The sequence below is a fragment of the Equus przewalskii genome, chromosome 9 (genome assembly GCF_037783145.1).
Source record: "Equus przewalskii isolate Varuska chromosome 9, EquPr2, whole genome shotgun sequence".
NCBI lineage: Eukaryota > Metazoa > Chordata > Mammalia > Perissodactyla > Equidae > Equus > Equus przewalskii.
This window is the reverse complement of record NC_091839.1, coordinates 5553976-5572293: the sequence shown is the minus strand read 5'-3', so window position 1 is coordinate 5572293 and position 18318 is coordinate 5553976. Positions and strand designations below refer to the sequence as shown.

The following is an 18318-nucleotide window of genomic DNA, read 5'->3' as shown; positions in this document are numbered from 1 at the left end:
CCAAACACGTTGACAACATGGAGTTCCTAAATCTGGAACTATGGTGATCCCACCAAGGCAATGCCACCTTGGGAAAGCACCTACATGACCAAATATCAACTGTGATGCTGAGAAACATATACAGTGAATGGATAAACTAATGTGGGGAATGAATAAATGCAGTCTCCACCGAAATGAGGGGATTGAATAAATGCAACGTATAATACCTTCTGTCTCTCCCTCTTCTGAAGATATTAGGATTGTTCCTTTCCCATCTTCAATTTGGACATCTGGTGCTACCATAGCAAATTTTTCTTTTACTATCTACGAGAAAAAGAGATTCAAAATATTAATATGTGGAATTAAGGACCATAAAAAAACCCTACACTTTTCTGCCATAAAGGCTCACACTTTCCCCTTCCATTGCAAAGGGGCCAAGTTATCCTTTAAGATACCTCAGGGGAAGCAGGAAAATAGTGGGAATTCACCCAATGATTTTATGTCCACATTCCCTCCCCATGTTCAACCGCTGACCGAGATCAGATAAAACTTCCTTCAAATGCAGGGCTGAGAACTCCTTGATTGTGTCCTTCCCTGGAGATTAGGTACTGAGGTAGATACCTGACATATTTTATCTTAGCCTCTGCCAAGCTTGTACTGGCAGATGTTTCATTAGATGGGAAATTTATTGTTAATCTGATTCTCAGATAGTCTTTCCCTTGCTGAGTTCCATCTCTCTTTAAATTCCAAGACAGATCATGAGTGACGATACTCTTAGATCCTACCTGCTCCTAAAAACACGAGATAATACTCTAAAGGTCCGATTATCCTACAAGTAGTGGAACTACCTTTAGCTCAAGAATGAGTAGATACCAACTATAATTATCTCCTAAGAAAGACGGTGGAGGGGCTGGCCCAGTGGAGCACTGGTTAAGTTCACGGGCTCTGCTTCAGCGGCCTGGGGTTTGTGGGTTTGGATCCCAGGCACAGACCTAGCACCACTGTCAAGCCATGCTGTGGCAGCATCACACAAGATGGAAGACTGGCACACATTTACTAGCTTAGTGACAATCTTCCTCAAGCAAAGAGAGGCAGACTGGCAACAGATGTGAGCTCAGGGCCAATCTTCCTCACAAAAATTTTTTTTTAAAAAAATAACGTGGGACAACAACCCTCTGTTGGCCAGTATACCAAGTCCTGATGCTTCCCATCTAAAACACAACCAGTCCTGTGTAACCAGTTCTAGGAGAAAGGCCATACACTCTCAAACAGCCTTCAGGGCCAACAAAGGTCTATTCCCCCTGTGTTAGGAGGTATGTAAATATGGAACATCATGACGGACATAATCAGAGGAACAATCTGAAGCGATTCCAAAAGTGGCAGGTGGCACCTCTTCTGGACATTTTTGAAATCTTCCCTAACAGAGAAACTAATCTAGCCAACCTAGGAGGAACTGAAGGAGCAGACCACAAGACCAGACTACATCCTAAACCTCCATTTCCCTCACTGCAGAGCTCTATGGGTGAATCCAGGTGCACAAATGCTGCCATCTCCTCAGGGACTAACTCAACAGACTAGAATCAGGACCATCACTGGACCATTTAAGGATACCTCCTGTCTGCCAAAAAATACAGAATTTACGCACTATCTGGGAAACAGAGTCTGCTTGCCAAGATACTATGCCACCGCTGTCCCACCTGTGGTGCATATTCTAGCCAAATATATCCATTCCCTTCTGGGATGTGAGGCACATATTCTGGAACCACAGACAGCAAAGCCAGCAGGCACCCAGATGGTAAAGAGACGCAGGATACCAGAGCAACACACTTCAGCAGTCAGTTTCAGAGCAATTACCTGGCTTTTAGTTTGTTATCACAGTTAACACTGTAAAAGGCAAAAAGGAACTTGGGTTTTTTTTTTTTTTTAGGAAAAAGGAAATGAAGAAGCTTGTGAAAGAGAACAGTTCCTACACTTACTTTATCTTGTAACGTGAGCACGGTCACCTTATGGACGTTTAGTCGCACAGTCACCTCGGGCTTGCTGGCACATACATAGCAATTAGGGTTGGGAGGATCCAGTGCACAAGGCACAAGGAGTTTCTTTCTTGGGTTTGGTTGTTTATTCAAAAAAATCTTTGGAGGAGGAAAAAAACACAAGCAGCAATCAGAAATTTGAGTTACAATTTTATACACCATACAGTGTGAAGTTTACTGTCTTGTTTACTGTACAGCCAGTAAAAATTACTCAAACATTCCTTCTAGATGGCAAAATAGATAAGGAAAATCATAACTTTAAGAGACTAATTTTTCCAGCCTTCTTTTCAAATTAGCTACCATATAAAATGCTGAGCTTAGCGAAAAGAAATCTCCTTCTATTGAAGACTCTAGACTATTCTGCAAACTAATTTAGCAAGAGGAATGGCTAGCCATACTCATCGTCTCTGGTGTCATTAAATCAGCTTTAGGGTCCCTTCCAACTGGTTATTCTCATTAATTTTAAGCCAACTTCTCAATGTCAATACACTATTTCTCCAATTAATGATAATGCTTTCACAGATGTATGGAACCAATAAGCTGCCTTTCTTTTCCGATTTTCTATGATGTCTACGATATTAACCTTTATATAATTAAGGGAAAATAATTACGTACATCTGGAACCGTAAGCACCTATATAGCATTTCTCTAATACCCAAACAAAAAAATAAGAACTAAGGCAAATTCAGAGAAGTGTGCTGAAATTTAAAAAGGCCCCAACCTCCTATTACCACAAAGTTTGGAGAACACTAGCAAAACTTAATACAAACAAAACAAATGTCAGGAGAACACTGGAAGATGATACACAAATTCTCATCTTGTGACCACCACATAGAGTGGTGTCTGCTAAGATGAATTAAGTGTAAAGAGGAACTCCATCGATCCCCTGAGCTTAAAGAAGTAAATTCCTTGAGAGGCTGCAAGTGCTAGGAGAGCCTTCCTGCAGCCTCTCCCCACAATGAAGGCTAGTCATATTCATTGTGTTGGCAGGGCTGGAAACAGGGTACAATGGGGAACAGATTTAACTGATCTTGGGCTTTACCAGGAAGAGAACTGTGCTAAGGGAAATTACCAGTAATGGAAACAAAGCTAACGCTATTAATACCCAGGCAATTAATCCATCCTGACGTTCAGTATAAATATGAACATATAAAATCAGGACATATAAGTATCATTAGCCCAAGAGAGGGAAACACTTGAGCAGGCAAAGAAACAAGAAGGATGTTTACTATAGTAAACAGTACACAAGATAATAAATTCAACAATTAGTATTGTTTGTGAGCTCAAAGGAATACTGTAGCCACAGGACAAATTCAGACTGCTATAAAAAGGTAGAAATCAAAAAATGAAGTTTTTAGAAATTAAAAATAGGACAGCCAAAATAAAAATTTACGTAGAACGGCTGGCACCATGGCTGAGTGGTTAAGTTCACGTGCTCCGCTGCAGGCAGCCGAGCGTTTTGTCAGTTCAAATCCTGGGCGTGGACATGGCACTGCTCATCAAACCACACTGAGGCGGCGTCCCACATGCCACAACTAGAAGGACCCACAACTAAGAATATACAACTATGTACCAGGGGGCTTTGGGGAGTAAAAGGAAAAAAACAAAAAAATCTTTAAAAGAAAAAATTCACGTAGAAAACCGAATCAAGATGGCAAACTGGCAACACAATTGTACATTCCTTCACCCTGAAATTTCATGAAAACAATGAAAGATATTTTAAGAGTTCATCAATAATGGCACCGAAAAATAATAGTACCAGTATAGACTAGGTATTTTTTAGAAATTCCTAAAAGTAAATTGGTCCTTTAATTTTAACATTAACGTAAAAAAAGGAGAACCTAAACAGCAAAAATATTGGCTATATTTTTTATTTTTTAGGAAGTTTTTTTGAACCACTATGCCAGTAAGACAGCAAAGCATCTTCAGACACAAACTCAATACAGAATGAAAGCAGGAATCCAAAGAGAATATCTGGGTGGCTTCAGTCTTAAGAGAGAAACCCAGCCCATCCCTCACTAATGTAGGAACTCTTATAATAGGAGACCCTTATGCAAAGCAAGGACCTGGAAGGGAAGGTGTAAAGAAGAGGAGAAAAATACCTTCCCCACAGAAACAGCAAAAAAATTATCTTGACCTTGGTGCTTCATTTGGGGGGGAGGGGAGTGATAATCTTCTTTTATACTTCATTACAAGATAGGGCATCATGCACATTTGCTGTATGAATATATATGTGGGTTGAAAAACTAAATGAGAATTTAAAAGTGGTCCCAGATTGGTTGGACCCCAGGCACTCAAATAAAAACAAATGCAACTCCTCTTTGAAGAAACATACCTTCACTGGGTCCTTAAAAGAATTATCACAGATACAGTTTTAACAAATACTAATTTGGCTTAAAAAAAAAATCATACACCACACAAACAAAACACTATAACAGATCTAGCAGAAATGATAGTAAACTCGTCCATAAAGATTTCAGACATTAACATTATCAAATATAAAAGAGGTTTAAAATAAGACTGGAAAAAGGGATTGACCAGAGGACTATAAAATGACCACACAAATTTTAAAAACTAGAGAATTCCTAGAATTTAAAAACAATTGAAAAAACTTACTAAGGACCCACACAGTGAGTTCCTCTGAGAAGTCAGTAAAACTGGAAATGTTAGAAGCAAACTAGCTTCTGCTTCCAATTTTAGACAAATATAAAAGAAGAAAATGTGTTTTTCTTTTTGTGGTAATTTCCAGAAAGCTTAAATGTGTACTCACAAGGTAACCTGAATAATTATTTTTCCATTGCTTCAAACCAATTTTATTGTTTTAATTTTTCAAATTGTCTGTTTAATGTGATTTTTATAGATTACTGTTAAAAAGAGGCTGAATAAAAAATGCAAATAGAAATACTCACTGTTCTACACTGGTCTATTTTTCCTGATAAAATCTTCAATCCTTCCAATACTATCAACCCAGCAATCACTGCGTTAGTAGTAGCGATAGCAGGAATAATGTTCCCTGCCATTGCTGGAAAAAAAAAAGGAATGAATATGTTTAGGAGTTAAAAAAAGAAAAACTAACTTAAACCCTTAGATGATACAACTGAGGTATAAAATACAACTTACATTTTATATCAAATCTGCTCTTCATATTCATACTGAAAATATGCATCCTGAGGTTTGCAGCAGAGGTGACAAAATCCATTGCAGATGGGTCATCCTGCCAATAATTTGAACAATTTAACAAGTCTCCCCACAAATTTACTAATTTGACTAGTACTGCTTTCAGAACAGTACTTTCACATGTTTATAGCGTTGTAGACAAGCAAGCAGAATGAGGGGATGGTCAAGCAGGGCCTTACAGTAGCACGCAGATGGGATGAGCAGGAGGCAGGGTCTCATCAACTCCTCTGATCCAGGAATGCAGTCTGACAAGAACTCCAAGAGCCACCAGGCTTCTAGGAATTCACTCCTCCTTAAACAAATGCACTGGGGACTAAGTGCAAAGACCAGAACCCCAATTCCATCCACTGACGATGGCAATCCTTTCCTGGTCCATCAGTGAGCAGTGAAAGGCTGTCTGACAAGCACAGAATCCAGGGAAGGAGAGAGAGGCTGTTTTGACAAAGCTGTTTCACTAAAGCCTCAGAAACACTTGTACTCCTCCTTTTGGCGTTCCTTCTCCAAATTCTCTTCATATACACTACTCTCCTGTATCTGCTGTTTCTTTTCAGATATGGCAATACAATAAAATTTTCCCTTTACAATTTACATTCATCCTGAGACTATGCCCTAGTCTCTCTAATTAGACTTCAGCAAGGTTTCCTGAATTGAGAAGAAACTATCCTAGCCTATAATTAAGAAGTACAAAGTACAGAAGAAAAAGCATCGATAGAATATGGGTTTTTCATATATTTATTGGCCAGCTGTGTAACCTCAGGCAAATCAACTTTCCCGAAACAAAATTCCTTAATTTGTTAAATAGGGAAAATTATATAAACATCCATGAAGGCTGCAGTGAGGATCAAGTATGAATATTTAACAGTACCAAACAGTGTCCATCAGGGATTTCTCAGGCAACTGGCTTAGCACACCCACTAGGTGCAGACTTCACTCACAGAGGGCAACAATTCCCAGTTCCAAAGTTTCATTATTTAGCCCCGCATATAGATGAAAACCTCCCAAGTCACTATTATAACAATAACAATGAAAATATTTTTTTAAAAAGTGGTTACTCCTTATACCACATAAACCCAAGAGACTAATGTTTACAAGAATCCCCCAAAATCTAAACTTATTAGGTTCATTTTCCATGTATGACTCAACCTCAGTTCCCAAGTTTGCGCACACAGTTACCTTAGTTTTCTAAAACTGACCAAACTTTTCCTCTTACTTTAAAACTCATGGCAAATCTTTACCATCACAGGAACACACAAACATTATCAGAAAAATCACTTATAACATACAAAACATTGACTACAATTGAAAGTAAGTAAAATTAACTTAAATCTCAAAATGACATCAAACTGTAAAACATTAAATATTACTTTAACTTCTAAGAATAATTACATTTTTGTATTAAGAGGTCTCTCAGACCTCTGAAATAGTTATAACTATTTATATATATAAAACTAATTTTAATGGATAGGCAATTTTATTACTTTCAAGGTCAAATTAGACCTATGAGCCATTGTCTCAAAAGGATATTATGACTTCTATTAACAAATCTATATCATGCAGTAAGTCTTAAGTTAAACATTTCACTCCAATAAATTCACATTATTTCTCCAGTCAACATAATTATAAACCATGGACACATTACTTAGAATGTAAACTCAGGTTTTATGATATTGTCTGAATTCATCTACAGAAAACTCATAGTTCAATGTAGTAATCAGAGATGAAATATCCAAACAAAAATCAATATTATGTCCTCAAAATCTGATAGAATAAATGATATCCAAAACATTACTAGCTTCTGTTACAGTTTAAGAACTAAAATATACATTTGATAGACAAGTAATCACCACACATTTTCAAAACGAACCTTATCCCATATGAGCTCAGCTCCATCCCCTTTTTCTGCTAAATGAACTCTCAAAGTCTCGATGCTCTTTGAAAAAAGACGTGCATAGCTCTTTACATCTAGAACCTGCTGGTCTTTCAGACCTAACTGGGGTTCACTTTGTTGATCTGATGCATTGGTTTCTTCTCCTAAGGAAAAAAAAATATGAGTAATTTCACTATTAAATTAAACATCATTCCTCTACTGTTTTATTTAACAATTCAATGGCTGACCAGTAAGAAAATCAAATAATATGAAACAAATTCCATTAAGATAATTATCACTATGAGACAAATATCTGCACAAAAAAATTGTTAAAACTGAGAAAAGAAAGGTGCAAGACTGTCTCAGAACCTCACAGGGTTACTGGGGGATCAAGGATATAACACAGATATGATGATAAGCATTATGCCCAGCACACAGTTAGCACTCATTACATGGAAGCTATTAGAGCCGTGCTTGAATTCTTCTGTAAAGTCAAGTATCCACTACTATAGAGAACTGCTCCAAACTGACACCCCAAGTCTCCTGGGACCTCGCCGGTTCCAGCTGACCACTGCTGGGCATGCATGAACTACAATACAATTCCGATAAAGTAGACACACAGTGTGTTGAAGGAGAGTGCAATAAGGAAGCAGTCACTACTACAATAGCTTTTCTCGCATTTAAAATATTTTAAATACATTCCTAAATTAAATCTTAAAGAGATAATCATACAAAGGTACATATATACTCATTACAACACTTTATTTCACGGAAAATTTGAAACAACTAAATCTTAACTGATAAGGGACTAGTTAACACTGACTGAAAAGAGCAAGGCAGAGTATAAAATAGTATGACTCCACTCATGTAAGGCACGTACACGACTGTCTGACTGTGTGCCTCGAGCTGACTACCAAGACACTCCCTAAAGTATTAATAGTGGCTATTTCTCCAGGGGATACATTTCCAGTGGTTTTCCTTCATACTTTTCTAACTGCTTGAATTTCTTCCTCTGAACGTATATATACCATTGTCAAGATACATAAGGCTATTTAAAGACTTTAAGTGAGGGAATTTCCAATTTAGTATCCCCAAGACTAAAATGTATCCTTTACCTTGACTTTGTACTTCAGCCCAGTCCAACGGAACTGGAGGTTTCCTTTTCCGCCACAGTTTGTCCATTGTCAACAGATACCTGATATCATCTTTAAAAAGCTTAAAAAAAGAAAAAGATAAATTCCATGAACCCACAGTCCCTATATACTGATAAAATATAAGAAATTTTCATTGCTGACTTATTAAAAACATTATACTATAAAATCTTCTGATTTAAAGACACATCATACACAAGGAGAGTAACGATTTTTCCAAAGAAAGAAAAAGCTTAAACCTTTTGTAAAAGGAAATTTTACACAGAACCCTGGTATTCGAAACAGTCAAAAGCAGAGGTGCTGTGAGGAAAACACAGTCAGGGACTCTGAACTGTGCTGACCGCCCCTGCCCTCCCAAGCCAGCTCCCCAAAAGCTCCAAAGATCAGTCTGAAGCACGATCTCACCAATCAAGGGCCTGAATAAACACACACCAGCTGCATAGGAACTGAATACAATCAGGGAGCCTAGAGACACCAGTCAGCAACATCTCTGCGTCTGTGGGTACACACACCAACAAAGCACCCACACTTTAAAAGTGCTCAAAAACAGAATTTCTTAACCATTTGCAACATCTCTGAAATGTCCCTCTCAAAAAAACCCTCAAACACATGTAAACGATTACTATTTCAAAAACATAAACATTACCACATGTAGACTGAGAGACTATCATATGAATCACACTATAGGATGTGGTAGAATTTCAGATGACTTTCATATTTTTACTTTTTCCTTAGCTGCATTTACTATTGTAGATTGATTTATTCAACACATTTATTCTAGGTATCAGGTATGAATTTAGATTTGGCTCAATAAAAAATGTTAGAACTATTTCTATCAAAATAAACTCAATCCAATCAATATTTATTAAGCATCCTTAATCTTTGGGAAACTAGCCAAATATACAAATAATTACAATATAATTTAGTGCGATAATCGCACAGCTTTGAATACTATGAGGAACTTTTTCTATCTATCTGAAGAGTAAGGAAAGAGTTCAAGGAGATGGTAACATTTGTTTTTTTATTTTTTAATTTAATTTTATTTTTTTGAGGAAGATTAGCCCTGAGCTAACATCTGCTACCAATCCTCCTCTTTTTGCTGAGGAAGACTGGCCCTGAGCTAACATTCATGCCCATCTTCCTCTACTTTATAGGTGGGACGCCTACCACAGCATGGCTTGCCAAGCAGTGCCATGTCCGCACCTGGGATCTGAACTGGTGAACCCAGAACGTTCACACTTAACCGCTGCGCCACCGGGCCAGCCCCAGAGACAGTAACATCCGAAGTGGATAAACAGGCGAGAAAATGAGGAGTCCAGTACGATCTGGGTAACAAACGTAGCTGGAGACAATTAGAGGGCCTTCAGCACTTGGCTGAAAAGTATGCCAGACAATGGGGATTAGTGTGGTTTTCCAAGCACAAATTGTATGTCCTTCTTTATCCAATTATTAAATACTGGGAGTCCCTCAGAGCTGTGCATTGAACTATTTTCATACTCTTCTCTCGTACTATAAACTTATGAATCCCAACCACATCTCTAGTCTAAACCTCTCTACTTATCTACAGAACCACTTGTCACCTCTAGTATTCCACAGTAATCTCAAAATTATTTCTATCACCTTCTCCAACCCCCAAATCCATACATACACATCTGCTTCCCACCTCACCTATCTCAGAGAATGGCACCTCTATTCATTCTGCTGCCCAGCAGGAAATCAGGTATCATTCTTGATTCCTCAACTTATACATCCAAAGTCCTGTTGAGTCTACTTTTCCTCTACATTCCACTGGGAATGCAGATGGGTTGTACTCCAGATTATTCAGGCACCGCACAACTCCAGAAGGCACTGTCCCACGTTGGTTACAACAGGAATATTATGTCCTAAAGTGGTGCACTGCATACCCTCATAGTCTACACCCTTATAGTCATCCTACAGACTACCTTTTAATGGATTCCCACTGTCTTGGTATAACATCCTTATCATGACCTACAAAGTCCTGCCTGATCTAGCCTCAGCTTGCCTTTCTAGTCCTCTTTCCACTCTCTCCCCTAATGGGAATCATTTCAGTTCTTCAACCTTAGACTTTCTTTGCATACGCTGTACTCTTATCTCCACCCTTATTGTTGACAGCTTTGGGTTGAAATGTTACTTCCTCTAGAAAGCCTTCTTTGAACGCTCACACTAGGTTTGATAATAAGGTTAATAATAACAGGTTAAGTCGACTTATTATTAAAGGGTTTCAATGCATCTGAACTTAATGTCATAACACACTGAATCTGAAACATTTGTTCAATGTTTGACTTCCCCTCCAGACTATGAGTTCCCTATTTTCTGTTTTGTTCACCACTTATATCCTTCCTTAGAGTGGTGCCTGGCACACAGCAGATACTTAAAGTTACCTGTTGAATAACAGATTGGAGATGTACTTCAAGCTATTCTGGCATTTAACTGTTGCTCAGATTGGAATGGAAGTAGGTATATGGACACAAGTTTGGAAAATACTATCACTATCCATATCAGTTAAATGCATTTTAAGTATAATCAAAATAAAAACCATTTTCCAAGTAAAAGGCTGTACTGAGAAAATAAATGCAATTTGTTTAAGATAGTCAAGTTGTGACATCTGTTGCCACTGAGTAACTAGATGAAATATAAGCTGGAGGGAGTAGTAGGCCATTTACTTAGGACAGTGGAACCTATGCATGTCAAAAAGAAGACAGGAGGAGCCAGGAGAGTTTTCAGATGCAAGGCAGCCAGAAAACACTGTTTAAAGATTAAGGGGAAGGAAAAATAGCAGGTGGAAGAGTTAGCCTTTACTCAAAGAGATTTCTCTCAAACCAAGAAAAAAGAAAAAAAGAGTCTACAATGAAGTGGGACATTGTCTTAACAGGTAAATTATGTCCAATGGCTGTAAATCTATTAATATATTCTTAAGGTCATCTGCTTTTTGAGGGCAGCAAGAGTGTATCAGGCAGTTTAAGAAGAGTTGAGAAAGTTTCAAGTTATCTATTACAATAAAACGACTTTTAAAACACAGAACTGGAGAGGCCGGCACAGTGGTGCAGTCGTTAAGTTCACATGTTCCACTTCGGTGGCCCGGGGTTTGCTGGTTCAGATCCTAGGCACAGACCTATGCACTGCTTGTCCAGCCATGCTGTGGCAGGTGTCCCACATATAAAGTAGAGGAAGATAGGCACACATGTTTCCTCAGGGCCAGTCTTCCTCAGCAAAAAGATGAGGATTGGCAGTGGATGTTAGCTCAGGGCTAATCTTCCTCAAAACAACAAAAACAAAAACCACAGAACTGGAACCCTAGCAGAGCTAATTAGGTAGACCCAATTAAAACAATCTTGTAGATTTCTCTAGAAATATTCAGCAGACCAATAATATATACTAATGAAGAGGGATTCAGCCAAGAACAAGAGGCTTAGGGATCGAAGAGTGATTTAGAACATGTCAATCAAATTGCCAATAGAAGATCTGAGCAGGAAAGGGATATAAGACAAGAAACAGCAGGAACTAAAAGTCAGTTATAAGGAAAAGCAAGAGGTTCAGTGAAAGTGGGAGAAGGAAAGACAACCAAGAGTGTATAAGCAAGCCTCTGTCCTACCTCCTATAAAGATGTTATCCTGATTTAGTAAAGGTGCTAAAATTTCAAAACCTGCAAATCTCGATTACATCAAGCAATTTATTAAAACAGAATTAGATATAAAAAGCATAATTCAATTGCATGTATTATTTTAAAGCAGAATAATAAATCTATCCCATTACAAAGAAAATAAATCTAACCTTGGTAAAAAGCTTAACTGGATCATATCCAGTTGATTTAGCCCATTCCTTAGTGGAAATACGTTTAATGTCGCCATCTTCATTAGATGCTCTGGCTCTGGCTTCAGCTTCCATTGGTTCCCCTTCAAAACAAACACAATTTTATTTTCAACTGCAATAAATGTAAAACTAACCTCTCATCCACCTTTGGTGAAAAAAGAAGTCACTCATGGAAGTCACACGCATGAGTGATACATTGAGTTCAAGGAGAAAGGACGATGACAAGTTCATTAGCACCTTTTTCTATATCAATGTCTGAAGGTCACATGTAGAGCAGTTCAAAGCATACTTATAATTAGATCTGGTAACAACTCCCAGCTCTATTTAATGGATTTGTGAAACTTCTCTGCACCTTGATTTCCTCACCAGTAAAACAGAACTAGCCATTTTTTAAAACATTGTTTTCAAGATGAAATAATACATCTTAAGCGCACATTATCTAGCACATAACAGCAATTACTTTTTTATCAATGTTAATATCAATATTAAATTAGTAAAACAAAGGTAGTACTCACTAATAAGAAAATACATTCCGAACAGTTTACTCACAGGAAGCTTCAGGGTCAGCTCTGTCAGGAGACACTTCTTGATCAGCATCTTCTTCCCCAAACAACTGACTATAATTTAAGAGTAGTAAATATTTATGTACAACACAATATTCTGAACAAAATGTTTACTTTTCCTACTTTTCTCACAAAAAACTAATTTAGAATATCCCTAATCTTTAGGAGGGATGAAGAAGAAACAACTGATAAATTATACTCCATAAACTTGAAAGTATTAAAGCAATCTGTTCAGACAGCGTTCATCCTGATTTCAACCACAACACAAGCAAGGCGCAATTTCAGTAGACCTATACTCATTCCTGTCAGCCAGGCTCTGCAAATTTCCATTACAATGTTTGATCAAGAACTAGACGAGCAGCTTTTACACTCCAACTTGGACAACACTTTAATGCCAGAATAAGGTTTGTGAAGCACACCTGCAGGTAGCTGTTCAACAAACATTATCACACACCTGCTCTGTGCCGGCCAACGCTCCAGGTACAGGACATTCAGCAGTAAATACATTTGTTTTCGCGGTAGTATGTATCTTTACTACTTCAGAGTCTTAAGAAACAATATAAAATTATTAAGTTGAAATCCGCCTTTTTACCAAGTTATCCTAAAAATTGTTTTTCTAACCTTTCCTCAAGCACATGACTTATAAAAAAGTTATCTCAAAGGAATTCTTTGTACAGTAAACAAAAAAACAAAACCCAAAAACTATAACCTCAAAGCTCCTGAGAGACTACAAGAAAATGCCCATTTGGGGCCAGCCCCATGGCCGAGTGGTTAAGTTCAGGTATTCTGCTTCGGTGGCCTAGGGTTTTGCTATTCAGATCCTGGGCACAGACATGGCACTGCTCATTAAGCCATGCTCAGGCGGTGTCCCACCTAACACAACCAGAAGGATCTACAACTCGAATATGCAACTGTGTACTGGCGGGCTTTCCAGGGAAGAAAGAAAAAAAAAGAAGACTGGCAACAGATATCAGCTCAGGAGCTGATCTTTTAAAAGAAAACGCCCATTTGTTTCCCACAGGAGTTGTACCAATTTACATCCCCATAATGGCATGTAAGAGCTCCTATCGACTCACTTCCTCTCCAGACTTAATGTTTTGTCGAACTAGTAAGTGTAAAATAATGTTATTGTGCTTTTATTCTTACTTTTGCAAGTTAGTCATAAAGTTAAACATACCTTCATTTGCTTACTGCCTATTTGGGTTTCCCTGTAAGTGAACGCCTGTTTCTATTATCTTGTCAGGTTGTCTTCTTTTTGATTACAGGGACATATTTCAGATTACAATTTTTAGCTGATTACATGTTGTAAATATTTTTTCCCACATAATGGCTTATTAACACTTCATTTAATGTCTTTTGAATACAAGAGATATTTAATGAATTTGGGTGTTATCAATCCTTCTTTTATGGTTAACACTTTTAATGTCTTGAGAAACTGTCCCTTAACATTGAGGATAAAGATTTTCCCCTATATTAGAAAGACTTAGTTTTACCTTTCACATCGTAAGTATTTTGCCTAAATATTTAATCCATCTGGACTTAATTTCTATACACTGTCTGAAGTAGAGAATATAATTTTTCCACATTGATAATGAATCATCCTAACTTTTATTTAATCCCTTCTTTCAACTGGGATCTACTATGCAACCTCAGTCATGGTCTGTTTTTCTATCTCTGCACCAGCAATACACTAAATGATTTTTAGCTTATATTAACTCTCGACATCTGTTAGAGTCACCTCAACTTATTCTTGTCCAGGGATGTTTTCATTCCTCTTAGGCTTTATTCTTCCATATAAACTTTAGAATCAGCTGAACAGCTTCCAGTAAAATCCCTGATGAGGTTTAAATTAGAATGGCATTGAATCTAGAGATCAATTTGGAGACAAATGATAGAGCGACAATATTGGGATTTCTGATCCACAAACACACACCGTTCCCCTTTTATTTGGTACTTCTTTTTATGTTCCAATAATCACTAATTTTCTATATTGGGTCTAGATTTATTCTCAGGTACTTTAATGTTTTTAGATGCTTTATATTTAATTATCTTTTATAATTAGTTATATGATTTTAAACCGAGTTATCTATTTGCAAAGACATTTTCTGTCTGATGCTTTGTATAGAAATGCAGCTGATCTTTTATAATCTTTTAGTTGGCCATGTTGCTAAGCTGTCATATTCCTAATAACTTCGCTATAGAGTCTTTGGAAGCTTGATTTTTTTTTTTAACATTGGTACCTGAGCTAACATCTGTTGCCAATCTTCTTTTTTTTGTTCTTCTCTCCAAGGCCCCCCGAATACACAGTTGTATATTCTAACTGTAGGTCCTTCTGGTTGTGCCATGTGGGACGCTGCCTCAGCATGGCTTGATGAGCAGTGCTAGGTCTGCACCCAGGATCCTAACCAGCAAACCCCAGGCCACAGAAGTGGAGTGCACAAACTTAACCACTCGGCCACGGGGCTTGCCCCATCTTTGGAGTTTTTTATGTAGTTTAACTATATTGTATGCAAATAGCAAGAGCTTTGTTTCTTCCTTTCCCAATTCTTAAGGCTATATTTTCTTCTTCTTGTCTTATTGTGCTGTCTAGGAACTTCATTACAAAACCAAATAGAAGCAGCAATAACAAGCATCCTCACATAGTCCCTGATTTCAAATGGGATGCTTTAAAATTATCATTAAAAATAATGCTTGTATTGGGGCTGGCCCCGTGGCCGAGTGGTTGGGTTCGCGCGCTCCACTGCAGGCGGCCCAGTGTTTCGTTGGTTCGAATCCTGGGCGCGGACATGGCACTGCTCATCAGACCACGCTGAGGCGGCGTCCCGCATGCCACAGCTGGAGGAACCCACAATGAAGAATGCACAACTATGTACCGGGGGGCTTTGGGGAGAAAAAGGAAAAAATAAAATCTTTAAAAAAAAAATAATAATAATGCTTGTATTAAGTATATGGATGGCAAATTGTGGGAGACAGATTTAGGACTACTGGAGAGCAGTTTACAGATAAGCAAGGGGAGGAAACTAGAATGATCCATGTAGTAATGGATTAAAGTTGGAGGCAGATGGTTGAGCATAGAAATATTTAGTGTTTGTGTATATACAGATTAGTATAAATATACTTTTTGCTCTGTCAGCTAAGAGGGCCTAAAAGGAATGACTCCATTAGCATGCCTAAGCACTCAGATCTTGGTTTCTAATACCATTCTTCAATAAAAAGAAGCAGGGCTCCTTAGAGAAATGTCTGATGTAGAATTGGGGTAGGAAATATACAAGATGAGCCTGGACCATCTTGTAGTACCAGAAAGTAAGGAATTGCTCCAAAAAAACACACATTGATGTATGTCAAACAGCACAGAGGCAACTGAAACAACTCATAATGGCCAAACCTGGAACAATCTGAACAACAAAATAAAGTAGTAATCGAGTATAACCCAAAGTACTATTAAATATATTCAACATCTATGAGTCCATACTGATATAAATAAATGATTGAATAAATTAATAAATGGGTGAGAAGAAACAAATCTTCCAGGCAGAAGAACTCCAAATAATTTATGTAGATACTCTGCCCTCAAGTAGGTGGAACACAGCTCCCCAACCCTTAGGTGTACAATACAGAAAAAAAAGGGATGGGAGGACTAACATTATAGTGAAGACACCTGACAAAAACTACCTTAGTTAAATAATCAAGGCCAACATTAACAGTCATAAATCATATCGATAATACAGTACCTTCATATGATGTGATGAAAATGGCAATTTACCTGTGTGGTCTTCCTCCCAATAACCCATAATCACAGTATTACCATGAGAAAAACATCAGACAAATGCCAATAGTGGGACATCCTACAAAATATCTCACCAGTACTCCTCAAAACTATCAAGGTCATCAAAAACAGGGAAAGTCTGAGCGCTGTCACAGCCAAGGGGGGCCTACAGAGACATGACAACTAACTGTAATACAATATCCTGGAACAGAAAAAGGATATAGGGTAAAAACTAAGGAAATCTAGATAAACTATAGACTCTGGTTAATAAATAATGTATCAGTATTGGTTGATTAACTGTCACATATGTATCAGACTAATATGTTAAGAACAGAGGAAACTGGACGTGGGAACTCTGTACTATCTTCTTACTTTTTCCATAAATCTAAAAAATGTTCTGAAAAGTAAAGGCTATTAGAAAGAAAAAAAAAGTTTGCCAAATAAATAAAGCTTGCAAGTTATTTTTTGTGAAATTTTGTCGTTATACCATTACACATATACTTTTCTGAGTGTATATACATTATAACTTAATAAAAAAATAAAGAAAACCAAAGTTTGCTGTAGGTTTCTAGAAGATACCTTTTATTAGGTTGATAAAGTTCTCTTCCTATTTTATTAAGAATTTTTGTCATGAAAGGCTATTTGCTAAATTTTACCAAATGCTTTTTTTACATCAGTGAAGGTTATATAGTTTCTCTTTTAATTTTTTTAACGAAGTGAATGATATTTATAGATTATTCTAGTGTTAAACCAAGCTTGCATTCCTGGAATAAAGAGAACTTAGTCATGGTATATTTTTTGTTTTATACAATTCTAGATTTGTATGTTAATGTTTTGGAAAAGATTTTCATATTTACAGTTATGAATGAGAATGTCTTGCAGTTTTCTTTTTATCCCATAAGAGCCTCAACATGATAGCCCCATGACATGAACTAAGTACTCAATTTTTAAAAAAATTTCTTGGGGCTGGCCCCATGGCCGAGTGGTTGGGTTTGCACGCTCTGCTTCGCCGGCCCAGGATTTCACCGGCCCGTTCGGATCCTGGGCGCGGACATGGCACTGCTCATCTAGGCCATGCTGAGGCGGTGTCCCACATGCCACAACTGGAGGGACCCACAACTGAGAATATACAACTATGTACCGGGAGGCTTTGGGGAGAAATAGGAAAAATAAAATCTTTAAAAAAAAAAATTTCTCTGAGGGGGCCAGCCCGGTGGTGTGTTGGTTGAGTTCAACAGGCTCCACTTTGGTGGCCTGGGTTTATGAGTTCAGATCCCAGGCATGGACCTTCACCACTCGTTAGCTATAGGTTTGGTGTATTAATCAGAAGAATTTAAACCATTGATTAAATTTCCCTAAGGCAAAGAGCTAGTCGAGCTTCCTATTTCGAGTCAGTTTAATGAACTGGATCATTAAATTTTTTTTCTTATCATTCTAATCTGTGCTGAGATTACATTCTCCATTTAGTTATTTCTCTCTCCTCTCCTTTTCAAGAACAAACGTGCAAATTTTTTTCGCTTGTACCTTAATTATATGCTTCCTTTTAATTTTTTTGAGTTTATTCTGTTGTTCTTTTTCTAACGTGAGTTGGATCTTTAGCTCATTAATGTTCACCTTTCTTCACGTGTGTAAGCCTATAACTTTCTTCCAACTACCACATTTGATGCACCCTACAAGTTTCACATCTATCGTTACAAATTATCTTTAACTTTCATTATGATTTTTTTAACCAATGAGTTATTTACAAGTATGTTTTTATATTTCCAAATATATAGATTTGCATTCATTTAGTTACATGCCTGTCTCTGTTATCAAACTAAGCCTTCTAAATAATCCACGGCATCTAACAGGCATGTAATGAATGTTAGCTGAATTTAATTTAACCCAAGAAATATCACAAGAAAGCTACTGAAGTGTCCCTTTACCATATTTAAAATAACAATCATCCTAA

The 18318-nt window shown here is 37.5% G+C and overlaps 1 protein-coding gene across 6 annotated transcripts in view; it reads right to left on the bottom strand.

Moving 5' to 3' along the window:
• The window catches only part of UBA2 (ubiquitin like modifier activating enzyme 2), a 36684-nt gene that overhangs the window by 9990 nt on the left and 8376 nt on the right, over positions 1-18318 (bottom strand). For all 6 annotated transcript variants that reach the window (XR_011543715.1, XR_011543714.1, XM_070632543.1 and 3 more), the window contains exons 7-14: positions 12588-12655; positions 12000-12121; positions 8172-8271; positions 7054-7220; positions 5133-5226; positions 4922-5034; positions 1956-2111; positions 207-303 (exon numbers count right to left, since the gene is read on the bottom strand). Coding sequence is in view for 4 of the 6 variants with exons in the window: in XM_070632543.1 (XP_070488644.1) it covers positions 207-303; positions 1956-2111; positions 4922-5034; positions 5133-5226; positions 7054-7220; positions 8172-8271; positions 12000-12121; positions 12588-12655 (917 nt within the window). In the remaining 2 variants the exon portion in view is untranslated. The remainder of the gene's footprint in view (positions 1-206; positions 304-1955; positions 2112-4921; positions 5035-5132; positions 5227-7053; positions 7221-8171; positions 8272-11999; positions 12122-12587; positions 12656-18318) is intronic.